A 16,276-nucleotide genomic window follows, 5' to 3' on the forward strand; every position below is an offset into this window, starting at 1 on the left:
CATCTCCAGGTTAGCCTGTTGTTCCTGGGCGGCACCATTACTCCCGCAGCTACACAAACCCTCGCACAGCCCCACACCGGGCCAAGGCTCCAGTGTGCTCGTGGGGGGACATGCACAGTGGTGCTCCCCTGCCAGCTGCCCACAGCCCCCTTTCTCCCAGCCCCAGCACCCAGAGGACTGGTGGGGTTTTGGGATTGTTTCACACTCTCTGTTCAGGAGCTTTAGCCTTACCAAAAGATCTGGCATGAAAATTGAGTAGCAGGTCACACATAATAGCAACATACACAAAGGCAATGATTCTTCTATTTACAGTCAATCATATGCAATGTCTTACAGCAAAACACAGAAAGAAGTGTCAAGAAGGTGGAGGTGGGTCTTGCAGTGAATTAAAGAGGAGCAGATGGAGCTGCAATGGCTTACAAGGAAATCAGGATCCCTAAATCGCACAAGACTAAGGTTGGCTATGTCATTATAAATCCAAAAATAAGCACCATGTGCCCCACTGCAGTACCTTTGCCTGTTTTATGAAGTGGACTGAAAATTGTTTCTGTGTCAAAACATTCACACAAATGAAACATTTATTAGTGCAACTGCCACATTAGGAGGAACTGACACTACTATTTATAGCAGCAATAAACGTAAAAAAAGAGCCTGACATTTAGCAGGAAACTACTAAAGACATTTCCAGGAGTCTTTAGCATAGCTGAGACTGTGAGTGTTAATTTCCATAATGCTGTGTTGTCATTAATGAACGTGCTAATGATCTCTTAATTCTTCATTTAGACTGATAATTGCTGATTAGTACGTTTGGGAATGGAGATCAACTGATTTATACCATCTTCCAGTCTGGCCTGGGGTGTTCTGAAGGTTGCACCTGGGATGAACGTTCCTGTTCCAGACAGATGCACAAACCCAAAACCAATCGTTCTGAGATTCCCTCTTCCTATAGATTACAAATTAAGCTGTGAGGCAGGGATAAGAGAAGGCGTAGAAGGCAGTGGGTATGGCAGATTTCCCCTTACAAAATCTGGTACATGTTTTTCACTGTTCATTTAAACCAGTAGAAGGCAGAAGAGCCCTTTCCAGGACAGAAACAGGAGTATCACAAAAGTGTAACTGGATATATACAGCTGCTGCATCCATCATACAGCAGCAAAAGGTATATATATATGTACACACACATATATACACACACATATATACATAAACATATATGTGTGTGTGTGTGTATATGAAAATCCTTTATAAAACAAATTCTTTAGGGCAACAGTTTTCAATCAGTGGTGCCTGACTCCTAAAGGTGAAACTGGATTACTTCTAAAGGGTCCAAAAACATATTCAAGCAAAACGTGCTTCTTGCCAGTAGGCTTAAATCAGATTCATGTCTCTGTCAAAAAATGATCCTAGGCCTAAAAGGAAAATGGCTGACAACCCACTGTTTTAAGAAATTCCGGCCATGATAAGCTCTAATCTTCGGTTAACTTCAAAGGACTCTCTATTATACTGAACTCTCTCCCAAATGGCATTTATTTCTGTTCCCTTTTAACCAGGGCCGTGTGCATTAATATAGACTTATTAATACTATGACCTCTGGACATTATCTTAAATAAGAACATTAAAAGTTGTTCTTTTGGTTGGCTGGCTGCTTTTGCTGTTGCATTTTAATATGGTTTCTTGTGTTTTGCTTGAAATGGAATTTGGAGGCTATATTGCCAGTCGTGGGTGCACAAACAGCACTGAGGCCAAATACGATGCGCTCTAGCTAAACATAAATCACTTCAGTATATCTTTTAGCTGTAATCTAAATTAATTCTTTGAAAATCAATTTATGGCTGTTTTATCGTGCTTTTATGTAAACAAATACCCAGGAGCTACAAATATGTATCCTGCTAGCTGTGGAAAGTGCGTACTTCTTGGAAGTAACATTGCTATTCCTCCCTTCCTGGCACAGGTAGAAATCGATTTGAAAAACCACCTTTTAATAAATAATTATTGGTTTTGCCTTCTCAGTTAGAATTTGGCTACACAAACCTGTGCATGGTCACAGGTCAAAAAATCTCCACGTGGGCAGCGTGGAAAGAGCATGGGAGAGAGGAGTTGTGAGTGTAAAGAGGAAAGAATCACCCAGAGCAATTTCTACTTTACTTCTATCCCACCTGCGGCTGAGCTGCCTTAGAGGAAGTCTCCTGGCCGGCTGCTCATTCCTCCTCTCCCTCTCAGCTGCCCATGCCTGAGGGGCAAAGGGCTGAGAACAAGTAGCTGCGGGTAGGCAGGAACATTTGCAATAACAATGTACACTGCTTATTGTTTGCTGTGCTGTAATTTTTCATCAGGGCTTTGAGAAGAAGGCACTGCTTCTAGCACTGTTGTGCTCTCTTGAAAAACATTAGTTAAAATCAGCGTTTAAAAATGGTATCAAGGCTTCTGTTCAAAGTTCTAGAGATGCTTTCTGGTAATGTGAACAAACTGTGCTGAAAAGGGACTCCCCCAGGCCACGGCACTGCCATCAGCTGAACGCACCGCTCCCCTGCCACCAGCCAGCCCATCGGTGGCCAGGCACGAACCCCTGCGGTGACAAGCCTTCCCAAGCCGGCACCCAGCTGCGGGAGCTGCCGCCGGTGTGCCAGCTCTCTCTCGACACCAAGCCAGGGGCTCTGCATGGGAACTCAACACAAAACAGGTATGGTGAGGAATTAAAACATAATTTCCATCCTGCACTCACTCCCTACATAGGTGTTAACCCCACTCACTGCTTTTATACGGCTTAGGCTAATCCACTCTGGTAATACCTATTCAGTAATTATAATTATCCAAACTGCATAAGGGATTCTTAGCCCAGAATAAAAAAGTTCACACAGGACGTTACTGCAGAAAAGAAAAAATTCTTTTTAGTAGCCATTTTGAGATTCATCTCCTTGTATAAACACACCTTAAGGCTGAGAAAGAACAAGATTTGTGTTTTTTGAATACTGCAGAAGCTTTAGCATTTTCTCTCTGATACTTGGAGACGTGTTTCCTTAACAATGCTAGTTCTAGAACACATAATGCACGGATCTCAGTTATGTGCTCCTTTTCAATACGTGCTACAGCCACCCCCCACCTCCCTCAGTATTTCCATATGCTGCTATGATGCCCTAAAAAATGTAGTAAGTTCAGTTAACATATAAAGGTTGCCAAGTCCTGGGACTCATCTTTCTGCTAGGTACGTGACATTTCAGCTTCCAGAGAAAGAAGAGAATAGTTACCGGTCCTAGCTTAGAAAAAGATGACAACAATCCTGAACTCAAAATATATTTCTATTTAGAAAACGTTTCACAATTCATATTGCATTTTATTCCTTGACTCCTGACTCATTAGTTTTGAATGATTAAGGATGAGAATATTGTCTGTATAAAACACTTTTTCCCTTTTAAAAGCTGTGAAGAACCTGCAATTCAGACTGTAAACCCCCCTGGGAGAAACCACCATCTTCCAAGGATGTACTGTGTGCTATGTATAGCTGGTACTCAGTAAAAACCGTTAATCTCTCAATTCTGCCTTCATAATTGTATTCTATTGGTGTAAGAAAAGAGAACCTCTTCCTACCTGGTGCTTGTATTTTAGCATGAAGAACAGGTACTCTTCACTGTTCTGCATAATTTAAAATCAAAGTACAAAGTTTTATTCACACTAACGTGGTAAAATAACATTCAGCAAAGAATTTCTCTGGCTCCTTTTCTAATGGCTTTATTTCTTGGCCTGTCCATCCCCATTACATAAAGTCCATGACAGAGCACGCGTAAAGGGTCTATGGTCAATAAAACCTGGATTCACACATGAAGTCTGTGTGACATGGACAAATTTGGACAGATGTTGGATAATCCGTTTGGCCCTTTTCATTTTGGTGCCTGCAATTCTGTCTGCCTGGCATATAAAACTGGCTATAAGGGACTGTTTCCTGTTGAAACTCAAGAATTAGAGATTTTCCATATCTAACGCCCACAATTCTAAAGAGCTCCTAAATATTAGGAAAACAAATGACTGACCATAAGCATGAATCAGACTTCTAAACAGTCACCTCTGAAAAAAAATCATTCAAAAGAAATTCAAGCTAAAGAGGGAAACTTTCCTGGCATGTAAAGGCCCATGTAGAAATGAGATAACCATGCCCCCCTTGTCTGGCTGCATTAGGCTCTCGGGACACAATGCCAAAGCCTCTGGAGGTGACAGGTGATTAGAAGCTATTCATTAAGACCTTTTCATGCATGTTTAGATTTTATTTATCTATCTATCTCAAATTCAGGGAGGTGACAAAATCACCAACCAATCACTCCACACTAAAGACCAGAGCAAACAGTCCCTGTCAGTCATTCCTTAGAAAATATAAGGGTGTGGTGATACGGAAAAGCAATGCCAGAATGAGGGACAAGAAGTGAGTTGCTTGAATTTGGCTGGACAGGATGCCCCTACTACTTCAAAATCCCGTCCCATCCATAAAGACAGGGTTGCAATAAAGACTTCAATGCCGATGATCAAAACTTAGAGGGGAATTGAGACATGGAAAGTTCAAGAGAGAAGAGAAACGAGATGAACAACCATATGAAAACTCTTAGATTCACAGATTAGCCATAATCAAGTTAAGAATTGCCTTCATTCAGTACCCCCTATTGAATCACTATACCTGGCAGACAAATTGAAAGCATCAAAACAGACTGCATAGTAACCAGTGTGTTAACAACCCTGCCTCTTTTCATCTGAGTGCATATATATTGCATAGACATACAGACTCACAGCCTGGCTTTGTTCCAACTTCCTGCCTTTCCACAACTAGTTCTTAGAAGCGCTGGTCCCACTGTGCCCCTGTGCACCCAATGCAAAGTCCACAGCCTGGTGCACACTGTGGAAGAGAAGGTGGTCCTCCCCCTCTTTAAAGAATTCTCCTCGGATCAGGGAACTCCTCACCGAAGGATTGCACTGGGCCAGTAGCACCTGGACATCTATCTCCCTGTAGTCCTTGCAGACCTCTTTGAGCGTGCGTATTCCTGCTGTGTCCAGAAACTGCACTGCACAACAGTCAATCACTATTGTGTGAAACTCCAGAGGTTCAGAGACAAAATCCGTGGAGATGCTGGCCTGGTTGCCACCAGAATCCACCTCTTTCTCTCTAAACATTCTTTTTGCTGCCTTTTTCTTTGCTGCCTTCACCCAGACTGGGTTGACCCCAGTTTGCTTGTACAGGGTGGATTTAAAGCACTCTTTGTTGATGTAGTAGAGGGGTGCTTCGAAACGGAACACCACGATTCCTGGCTTGGTTTGCAAGTTCTTGTAAGCAGACAGGGATTCATATGTCTCAGACTCTGCCACCCAGCCAAGCAGCGGTGCCTCCGGTCTCTGAGTTCGGAAAATGACGCAGAGCATAGAGAAGCAAACACCAACCAAAAGACCAATCTCAGTACTGATGAGTGCTGAGGCTGCCATAGTAACTAGCCAGATCACTGTGTCCACTCTGCTCAAATGCCACATTTTTGGCAGGTCCTTGAACTTCCGCAGGGCTCCTCTGAGGTTTACAATGGTTATGACAGCAAGGACACATTTCTGAAGAGAATAAAATAAAGGTGCAATCACAAGGAGGACTAAGAGGATTACCAAACTAGTCACCATACCAGACATTTGTGTCCTACAGCCTGTGGACTCTTTGACAAGAGTCTTGGCAAGAGCTGCGCTTGTTGTGAAGCAATGGAAGAAAGAGGGAATGATGTTGCAGAAGCCAATGGCATACATTTCCTGGTTGGCCTTCACGGAGTAACCATGCTTCTTGGCAAACATCTCTGAAAGGGACACAGTGATGGCAAAGCCAATAATAGCTATGGGGATAGCATCCAAAGCCACATTAGGAATCAGGTTCCAGTCTGGAGGGCGGGGTGGCAGAAACCCAGTTGGGATGTGTCCAGCAACGCTTGAGCCATAAGTCTCTCTCAGCTTCCCAAAGTGAGATGCCAGAGTAGCTGCCACAATCACGACTAGTTCAACTGGTATTGGAGCCTTGAGCCTGGATTTAAAATGTTCATTAAGCTCTTTGGTTGGGATAAGTACAAGAAAGCACAAGAAGCTGGTGATGAGATCACAGATGTTGGTCTTGCGTATGTTTCTGAAGATGTTTATCCACGTCGCTATGAGGGAGCCGATGCCACTGCTCCGTGGAATGTCTAGGCCCAGGAGATACTTGGCTTGTGAGGTTAGGATGGTGAAGGAGGCACCCGTGACAAATCCACTCAGCAATGAATCGGAGAGGTACACCGAGACAAAGCCCACTTGAAAGAAACCCATGGCCACCTGGAAGGAATCAACCACACACAACAAATTAGGATGCAAATCCTGCAGATGTCATCACTGTGGGGCTCTGGAGGGAGGTGGGATTAAAAAACCACTGTGCATGGCCTTGGAGGACGAGGCATGGTCTGAGCATGGAGAAAACAGCCTCCAGCATTCAGCTGCTCCTGATGCACCGCACTTAAGCGAAATGCATTTCTAACACAGAGCAGGCTTTTTTGGGGGTCTTCGTACTCGGAACCTATGTTTATTGTTTCCTCATTGGTTCAATTGTAACTTCTAGTTACCCTAGCAAGCAAAAAAGCAAGCCTGGAAAAAAAAAGCATTTGAAATACTGGCTACTGTTGCCATTTCTCTCTGAAGTTCTTAGCATCTCTGTGAACCCTGCAGGGATCCAAAATTTTTTTGGTTGTCTTTGTCTGTCTTACGCTGGAGCTCACAACCTGCAATAAAAATACAGCTTATGGCATAACAACTGCACCTTGCACTGCATAAAGTTTGGTGCATCTGACTCAGAACGTATATAAGCTGCAAGCTCTTGTGATGCAGAGTATCCAGAGATAAATTTTTAAAGTGCCTTGTCATCCATTTTTATTAATGCCATTCGAATGGCATTAATAAAATCCTTGGTGCTCTCTCATGGGAATGACTCGTTTTATGGATACCTACTCTACACATGCGTCTTCGCACCTGGTAAACGTCCCTTCCTCCCCATCAACCTTCATGCCAAATGGAGCATGGACCTTTTCACAGCACTCTGCTAGAAACCTTTCAATTCCCTGCACTGGCCAACAGGGATGTCTACACTGCTATCTGAAGACTGCAGGCCAGAACTTACAGATATTAAACTTTAAGTAGTGTCAATTTGATATATCCTATTAGTTAGTTAAGGCAAAATAAAGAAGGCTAGGATCATGCCTGGAAACTTCATAAGAACCGTAAAGCATTACTGAAGAGAAGGCAGGTTTGGGACCTGGACTGACTGGACATCAGCTCAGAGCCAAGCTCTAAAAAAGGCTTCCTCACAGCCTTGGTAATTAAGTTAATTAAAGGTTTTTCTAACTGTAAAAACATTAGCAACAATACCTAGTTATGCTGTAGGCAACTGGTGTGAGCAGGCTTGCTTTTTGCAATTTGATTGTAAAGTTTCTGACACAAAGAATATGTGATTTTGGTTGGAGCTTCCAATAAAAAAAAAAAAAAATATTTAAGGGTGTGAAGACCTATTGGTTAGCAGGCAAAGAGACAGCAAGTAGAATAGGCCTAACATTCAGAGGGACTTAAGATAAAGTAATCTGAATTCTTCATATAAAGAAACTTAACTGTACTTGTACTTGCAAACAACATTAAGCACAATTCACAACTCCAAAACTGCATCCATCCTACAGCAATGAAACACAAAATCCAGTGTACCTCAGGAGTCCCAGAATATTTCTGAAATTACTCAACCCTAACTTGCAGTACAAGAAAAAGTCCCAGGTTGTCTCTAAAACCAGTGTTTTAGACTATCACAGGTATGTTTCCTTTTCCGCTCCTATACAGTTTGATTAGCTATCACCCTGGAGGTCACTGTAAGAACAAACGAATGTGAACTCACAAACTGAAATACCACAGCTCTGCAGCACCGTTAAAACTAAATCCATTCTGGTTAATGCATGACACTCTACAAACAAAGATATCTGCTTTAATTTCAGCAAGCAGTGAATTCTAGGAAGTAAGTAGAGACAGAGTGGTAAAATATTGTTGAGTAATATATTTTAATATGGTAATAATTAAAAGTTTTATTTCATATATATTTTATCATCTCAGTAGTATCACTTTCATACAACGGCATTGTTCTGGGTTTGAATGGGTAAACAGCAAAGTTTTACAAGCACAGTGACAAATAAAAAGAAACCGGAGATACTTTTACTGTCCAGATTATTTTTTGATAAAAGAAAAGGCAAATGACTGAAGTCTGGAATTAAAAGCTGACACACCACATTTTGGCCCAATGAAATGGAGGCTTAAGCGATAAGCCGGGGGGGGGGAGAAAAAAAAACTTCCGGCCACAGCGAGGAAGGTGGTGAGCAGATTGTGTGAGAGCAGCAGGTGGTTATGTGCAGGTCCTTACAGTCCCCAACAGAGTAGCAATGCAAGCACAAAATGCTATCAAAAACAGGAGAGGACGCAGAGGAGTTTCTTGCACCACAGTAACTGGAGACCTCCAGTCCTCCCTGTGTCCACTCCCCTGGGATGCAGACTGAGGACATGTGCAAGCCTAGCAGGCTGTTCACGTGGACAATCACCTAAAGAAGAATTAAAACCATTTCCACAGAATAACCTGTTTGTCCACTTCCTCTTACCTGATAAACTCCAGCTATGAAGGTCATGGTGGCTCCCACTGTAATTGCATAGCAGCTTTTATCACAGAGCAGCTTCTGCGATGTCTGATTTACAGGCAAAATGGTGGTGTTTACATATGCTGCTGTATCTGTGAGGACACTGAGCGCAGCTGGCTCTAAGTCATAGCCAGCTCTCTGTATTTCACGATCCACCACTTGTCCCACCATCAGGCAAATCACACCGAAGATGCCAACTGAGATGTGGCGGGAGGTTCCAAATATGAAATAAATAATGCTAGCGAAAAAGGATGTATAAAGGCCATAAATAGGCTCCTGTCCAGCCAAGAGAGAATAGGCAATTGACTGTGGGACTAGTAAGACCCCCACAATCACACCAGACATTATGTCTCCCAGTAGGTACTCTCTTAGTTTGTATTTAGGAAGCCATTGCAAGACGGGAAAGAAACTGAAAACATAGTCTTTAACTTTGGCTGGAGTACAGCTGCAAGTTTTCTTTGCGTGCTTAACCACCAGAGCCTTCATGCTCCTCTTCTTCTCTTTGGGTTCCAAGAACATTCTGTGATGGAAACCGTGTTTAGCATCACCTCCTTCTGGCATTTCAGTCACTGAACAGATGTTGTTGAATTCTGCCATTGCTGCCATTTCAAGGACGCCCTAAAAACATGAAGAAGGACCATTTGCATTAAACCATAAATGAATGTGCTACGTGAGACTTTTTAATAGAGTGAATACCGTATTTATGAAAAGCAAGAGCTAAAAGTCTTAGTTCAGCACAGAGAAAGCAATTTCCAAGCAAACTTGGAGAGAGCCTCCCCATTATATCCCTGTTAAGCAAGGAATCACCTTCCCTAGGAGGGAAGCTGATATCCCGTAAAATAAACCTGCTGCTGGCAATGTTGTGAAACAGAAAAGAATGCAGCAGCACTGTCTCTCTGGTAGACTTCCTTGATAAAAATCTCTATCTGCAGCCTGTTCCACCGTGCACAGATAGACACAGGGTTTATTGTAGACCAACAGTCACTTCAATTCAGTTGCTGAAAATTAACCACAATTAGTATACCTCTAACATTGCACAGCTTGGTCTAAATCTCATTTATTTATTTTTTTAAAATGCAGTGATTACACCTGCCAAACACTGTAAAGATTTGTTACCTAAGAAGATGGAATCTACACAGTGGCTTTACTTCAGCCAATGACACACTGCAACGAATGCTCTTCACACTTTTCAAAAGCTGGTTTTCAGGTAAATTACATCTGACCAAAACAATACACACAAGTGGAAAACATTAATGGGCGCAATGGAAGGTAGGCAGACTACTTCTGCTAGAACGTGTGCTCTAGTGCAAGCTGCCTACAAACAGTAAAACAAGGTGACTATATCAAAGCACATTTAATACTGGAAACATATTGCCTGAATGTGAAAGAGCAAAGTCTTGATGAGACAAGCCCTAAAGAAACTTGATGATACCAACAGTGATTGCCAGCATCCATACAGCACTCCCGGTTTCCAGAAAAGATCCAGAATCCTCCAGAAAACACTCTTTCAGCCACAATACCTGCTACTACTAGTACACTGAAGTTGATAAATTTCAGCCAGAAACCCATTTGCCTGATGCTACAGTGGAGTCAAAGTCAGAGACGGCAGCAGAACCCTGAAAAGTCTAACTCCCAGGATTCCCTTTCGAACACTGCCTTGCAGTCCCGGAGTGCTAATAATAACATACCCCTTACGTGCTAATTACACCTTCTCTGTGCAGTGCAAACATTAACCAAACTAATGTTCTATGCAATGTTTACGACTGAATTAATTACCAAATCGATTGGAGCTAGCAGTGCTGAGGATGCCCCTCAAGAGTCCGTCTCAAAATTTGTTCACTTAATCACCATTTCACAAGTAGCCATAAAACATTCACTGCTACTATCACCTCAGTGTGAGTCTCTCAAAAACATGTGAGGGGAGAAGTGAGAGTAGTGAGTTTAAGCGTGGTGCTTAAACTACTCGTTTCTCCTGCAGTCAGCCCATTACAAGGCACTGATCCTACAGCTATGCAGAGAGGAAATGCCTTTTCTTAGACCTCAGTCTAGCTGGCTGGAGCGTACGATTTCCATTCTTCCATTCCAGGTTTGATGCTGTTATACGGAGGTATCCAAAGTGCTGTGCATCAGCCCTATATAATGGTTTACACGCAGCTATGCCTCCAGCAGTCTGCTACCTCAGACAGAGATGAACTACCTTCGGTTCTTCTGGCTCGAAAGACAATATCAACCCAAGTACCTACTGTTTTAAAACAGCCTAAGCAAATGATCCTAAGCATATCAAAGGAACCCACACGAGAGTAGGAGCAGCTACAATACTTAATGTTTAGACTGGCTTCTCTTTCCAGATAAAAATATTCAGAGATTTCTAGAACAGCCTTCCAATTAGAAAGCAATTCAACCTGAGTAATCCAACTCTTCCACCTTACACTGTAGCATACTTCTCCCTAGAGCTACCGGGCTACAGCGTGCAGAGCGCTATCTAAAGTCAACACACGAGACAGATGCCAATAGATAGCCAACAGAAAATACCAGAGGTAGAGGTTCGCATTTTATCTTCTGCTCCATGTTGGGACTCCCAAAAGGTGTTCCGATTCACTACAGACCCAGAGACAGCAAGCGTCTCTTTGGTGGGTAAGCTCCTGCATCCTTTCAAGTAACTGAACACAGCTCACTCTTTGCTAGCCTGCCACTGGACTGCTACTGAAAGGCAGCTGTGTTTCGAACAGAGACCTCCCTGGCTCCAAAACTGTGAACAGCACAATGGCATCAGCAGGCATGGATTTTCTGCATAAGATAGGGGCTGTGTGCCTTCGTGTTACGGTATTATGACCTATACAACTCACGCTCTGTTACATGCCGGGGCAGACTGAACAGCATTGCCAGGTCTCACGCTCTGTATGCGATATTTTCTTAATACCTACCTCTCGTTCTCCACACCTACCAGATATTTCTAGCAACGCATCAATGCTTTTCTCCAACTCCTGCCCTGTTCCATACTCCCATACCTCCAACTCTATGCCTAATTCATCTGAACCACGCATGGGGTCTGCAGGGCGGTCTGCAAACCAGAAAGCTGAAAACAGCTCTAAGCACAACAACTAGGGAGACCATGCCTCTTTGTGGATGCTGTTCTGAGCACAGGCAGAGGAGCTGCTTAGGGAAAGTCACACTCCCAAAAAAAGGAAAAATGAAGCTTTAATGCACTGCTGGGTTAGGTGGGACCTAAGTGGAAAATTCCATAGTTTGAACTCAAGTCCTGGTATCTATGTCCTTCTTTTCGTCCTGGCCCTTATAGCTTGGAGAACTGAGACGAATACATATATGTTTTTAGGGCTAAATTTTCAAATGTATTTATTTGTCTCTATATTTGTTCTTGTTAGGCAAGTTAATCACCTAGTACAATAGAAGGTAAGACAAGAAAGCTTCAGTTTTGCCTGCCTGCCTTCTTGATTATTCCAAACTTCTATCTTACAGCCTCCTGGCCATACAGAATTACTGTATCACATACCTATATACACCTTATAACGACAAACTTCCCTTGGCTAATGCCTTCCAATTCAGTATCTTTAATGTGTTTTAGAATAATTACAGGCTCAGAAGAGCCGTATGAAGAATTAGGATCTTTACAATGAGGAAACGTGCACTGCAAGAAATTACATACTCAAGATCACATAGTGATCATGCTTGGAGGAGAACCCATGCCTACCTTCCAGATATCTAATCTCACCCACCCGTACAGTATTGCAAAGTCCACTCAGGATTATTTAATAGCATTTACCAAAAAAAAAAAAAAAAAAAAGGCAAATACTACACAGTGAGAATGAAGTGAATATGGCGTACAAAAGCATGTGTCTGCAGTACTCTGCATAAGCACATTCTGTAGTTGTATTTGCTCAAGCAGTTTTATTCATTTCACAACCACAGAGTTACAAATCAAAAAGCTTTTCACCCAAAGCCCAGCAAATCAATACTGTAAAACTTGAGGGGAAAATTCACCCCAGACTACTTTTTATACGTAGCAAATTACTTGAATGAGTTTGTTTTCTGAGATTTTAGTAAAGATTTTAGTAATGAAAATCCTTCTGATTCCGCTCTCCGTCATCCAGGACTTGTAGACAGCTCACTCAAACCTGGGAGTTTTTCTTCACGTGCCAGGGAACTCCAACACTGAACAGATAGTTCAGTCTAGCTCTGCGCAGTGCCGTAAAACGTCTGCATAGTAGACCATACCCGGGTTTTTTCGGTCGTGTCTAGACAGTAGAGAAATGTTCTAAGCAAAAATCTTTTTGGCTGCTAAACTCTGAGCATATACTAGATCTTTGTGTTGACCTGCATGACACCCTTCTCTACGTGGCATGAAAAGGGCCTTTCATCACACAGTCACTGCCTCTCGCGATGTCAGGACACTAGGAAATGACACAATTTCCAACACCCATTTCACCCTTTTCTGCCTGAAAGCGTTGCTCTGTATTATTTTTGTAACTGTTTAGCCCAAGCTTGCCTAGTAAAACTGGATTTTGTTCTTAAAAAAAAAAAAAAAACAACCACCCTTTGGTTCAGTATACCGAAGGATATTCTGTATATTTAACTTGGAAACGGAGCTACTGTGCTTTTTATTTTGAAAGCTGCTATTTACATACAACTAATTTGTATGCCTAGAATTCACTTTTACCAGCTCCTTTTGGCCTGAGTAAGATCTTCAGGGGGTGTCTGATTGCCACAAAGCTTTACTTAAGATACAAAGAAACAGACTACAACACAGAACTGCGGAAATTTCCAGTATCTCTCCGTTATCAAGTGACTGCCATAAAATAAAGATATGGGGAGGTACTGCATTCTTGAGATCTGATGACTTTTACAGATTATTTTTGGATCCCATCTGGGCCTTTCTTACTGATCCCATGACATGGCAGAGGTGAGCTAGCATCTGCCTAGCGTCTGTCTTTGGGGAAACACTACCTGCAGCACAGGGCCTTGCTGGCTCGGACTTCATTTCTCTGTCACAGATCACAGTCACCTTGACAGTAAGAGAATAATGGATTGTGAGCTCACTCACCTGCTGAAATAACATATTACAAGCTTAAACTTAAGACATGAGCATCTAAGAGTAGAAACTAAATCAAAAGCGTTCCTTCTATAACACTGATATCAGTTTTCCAGACTGTTTTTCTAAATTTCATGTGCATGAGTTGTCACTGTATGCAATCACTACCCACCCTCATGTACACACTTGCTAGACATGAGAAGTTGCATGCACTTAAATGCATGCACTTAAAAACTAATACATAAACACTTAATCTAAAGAGACGTGAACAATTTTTGAAGAGATGTAAAGGAGAAGCAGGTGAATCAGAAATCCAAGTTCCGCATGAACTGAACCGGAGTTGGGCTACTACCTCTCGGTTCTCGGAAAATCTCACCCTAAGAGTATAAAAGGAAAGCATATCACAACATTTTGATAACTAAATCTTTGTCCTTACTCTTGTTGGACAATAGCCTTTTCTAAATAATCTCTTAACTGTTGTGGAGCAACAAGGAAATTCAATATTGCCATGATAACACTGAGATAGCCACTGGAACAGCACTGCATGTACCTTGGAAAAAAATTCAGATTTTTTACAAAATCCTTAACAACCTCCAACAAAACATTCAAGCTACAAACACTTCCTTCAACAAAAGACTTAAAATGATATGAATACTGAAATCTTACTAAGAACCATAAAACGACATACCACATTTACGCAACACATTGGGGAACAGAGCTACCTTACTGTCGGCACAATAATCACCAGCCATTAACTGAAGTGGGAAAACCTGCAAAGCCGGACAATAAAACCTTGCTTGCGTGAAATATTCAATCTGCTCCTACTTCAAATGTCACTTCTCCCGAGCGGCAACAGAAACTAAGCCACCCACCAGCCTCACACAGCCCCCAGCCTCTTTGGGGAAGGTCCCATGGAAGTTGGCAGCCCCGCTGGCAGCCAGCCCTTCCAGGGAAGTCAGCTCACCTCCAAGAAAGCAGCTGTACATCGAGTGTGACGGTTACACTGCCCTGCCCTGTCTGAAGCAGATCCCTCTTGAAGATAGCCGGCTGCGGCCTCCTCACACAGTACTCCAGCAGTTCCACCCGAACTGGATTTGTTACAGAGAGTTTGCTAAGTAGTATTTTCAGCAAGTCATTTCTAAGTTAGGACCCTCCTCCTGCCCTTACCGTTAGCTAGCGAAGGTAAAACACTAAGAGCTGTGTTCAGGCAGTGAGCACGGGCAGAGGAAGTCCTGCCCCAAAGGCATTTCCTTGGGCAGTGGCTGCCAGCCCATGCCACGCTGCCTCCCGGCCCTGGCCCTGCAGCCAGGAGAGGAGCAGCGGTGGTGGGCTCCCTGTGCAGGGCAGAGGCTTGTGCAAGAGACCCGTCCGGCCCTGAACGGAAAGCCACACGCAGGGTCTGTGCTGGATAAGGGAGTGCTTAAAAAATTGGGTTTTTTTTTTAAATTAAAATCTGCAAGAAGAACATACAGCAACAAGAAATCCACGCCCTTTTTATACTCCTGAAATCGTGGGTTTTTGCTGAGAGCTTGTATATCACTTTGGAAGCCAACCAACATGTAAGTTTCCAGGATAGCGAAAGGGAGGTTATAACGCTTTTAACACAACATTCAGTTTCATCCTCTCGACCTCAACACCACTTCCTTCACACCCAGCCCCTCCGGCAGGCAGACACCCACACCTCGGCAGCAAGCACTCCCCTCCCGGCCCCCTGCCTTTCATTTTCTATTCTCCTCTCCTTATTTTGAGGCACCGTCTTGCGAGCCGCTCCATAAAGCGGGGTTGTGAGCAGGAGCCCCTCCTGGGGAGCCGAGGCGGGTCCACAGCAACACCCCACTGCCACTGGGGACCTGCTCCCCGCTGCCCGCGCCCCTGCCCGCCGCCCTGCCCGTCCCTTCCCCCGCCCCCGAGGCCCGCCCGTTCCCCCACACCGCCCCGCACCCGCCACGCCGGCCTCCCTCGCCTCACAGCGCCGCTGAGGCGCCCACTCACCGCGGGGCCGCCGGCGACTTCGCGCAGACCTCGGGCGGGCGGCACCCACCCACCGACCGGCGGCTCGGCAGCGCCGGCCCGGCCCTGCGCCTCTCCCCCGGCCGCCTCCCCGCGAGGGGGCCGGGAGCTGCGGGCAGGGCAGGGGAGGGGAGGGGAGGACAGGACAGAGCCGCCCCCGCCGCGCCCCTCGGCGCAGCGCGAAGCCCGCCCGTCGCCGCCCGCGGAGTGCCGGGATGGGACAGGCCGCACTGGAGGCCGCGGGGCTGGGCCAGCGCCGCGGGCGAGGCCTGGCCTAGCGGGCTGTCCGCACCAGCCCCCCACCCTAACGCTTCAGTTTTTCCTTTCTAATTAATTCCAAGTGTGTTCTGAATTATGAGCGGCCTGAAAAAGCCTGGTGCAGAGAGTGACGCACTGATTCTGCTCCTTACCCCAGAAAAACGACCACCCTGAAACGAAAAACAAACCAGAGGAACTCTAGTGAAGAATCCGTGTTTCTGTTAAGTAGCACTCAAGCTTTTAAGTTGAAAGATTAATTATGTGTTGGTAA

At 44.2% G+C, this 16,276-nt stretch overlaps 1 protein-coding gene across 2 annotated transcripts; it reads right to left on the reverse strand.

The window, feature by feature from the left end:
• Positions 1-1,789: 1,789 nt before the first annotated feature.
• Positions 1,790-15,782, reverse strand: SLC26A2 (solute carrier family 26 member 2). 2 transcript variants are annotated; one of them, XM_050905141.1, is made up of 3 exons: positions 15,730-15,782; positions 8,655-9,308; positions 1,790-6,312 (listed from the first exon to the last, which is right to left on the reverse strand). In XM_050905141.1, exons 2-3 carry the CDS (start codon positions 9,294-9,296, stop codon positions 4,807-4,809), a joined length of 2,148 nt encoding a protein of 715 aa, XP_050761098.1. In that variant the 5' UTR covers positions 9,297-9,308; positions 15,730-15,782; the 3' UTR covers positions 1,790-4,806. The 2 variants fall into 2 exon arrangements, with proteins under 2 accessions (XP_050761098.1, XP_050761097.1); XM_050905140.1 differs by lacking the exon at positions 15,730-15,782 and adding an exon at positions 13,588-13,686.
• Between the last annotated feature and the right edge of the window lie 494 nt (positions 15,783-16,276).

This window comes from Gymnogyps californianus, chromosome 14 (assembly GCF_018139145.2).
Source record: "Gymnogyps californianus isolate 813 chromosome 14, ASM1813914v2, whole genome shotgun sequence".
NCBI lineage: Eukaryota > Metazoa > Chordata > Aves > Accipitriformes > Cathartidae > Gymnogyps > Gymnogyps californianus.

Bases quoted from the DNA above. Each gene is read 5' to 3' on its own strand.
- SLC26A2 (XM_050905140.1), bottom strand. From the start codon at position 13,686: ATGAAGTCCGAGCCAGCAAGGCCCTGTGCTGCAGGTAGTGTTTCCCCA. The intron at 9,309-13,587 runs GTAAGAAAGGCC...TCATGTTTTTAG, and splicing joins TCTGCCATGTCATGGGATCA to GGCGTCCTTGAAATGGCAGC. The intron at 6,313-8,654 runs GTAAGAGGAAGT...GATTCCTTCCAG, and splicing joins TCATAGCTGGAGTTTATCAG to GTGGCCATGGGTTTCTTTCA.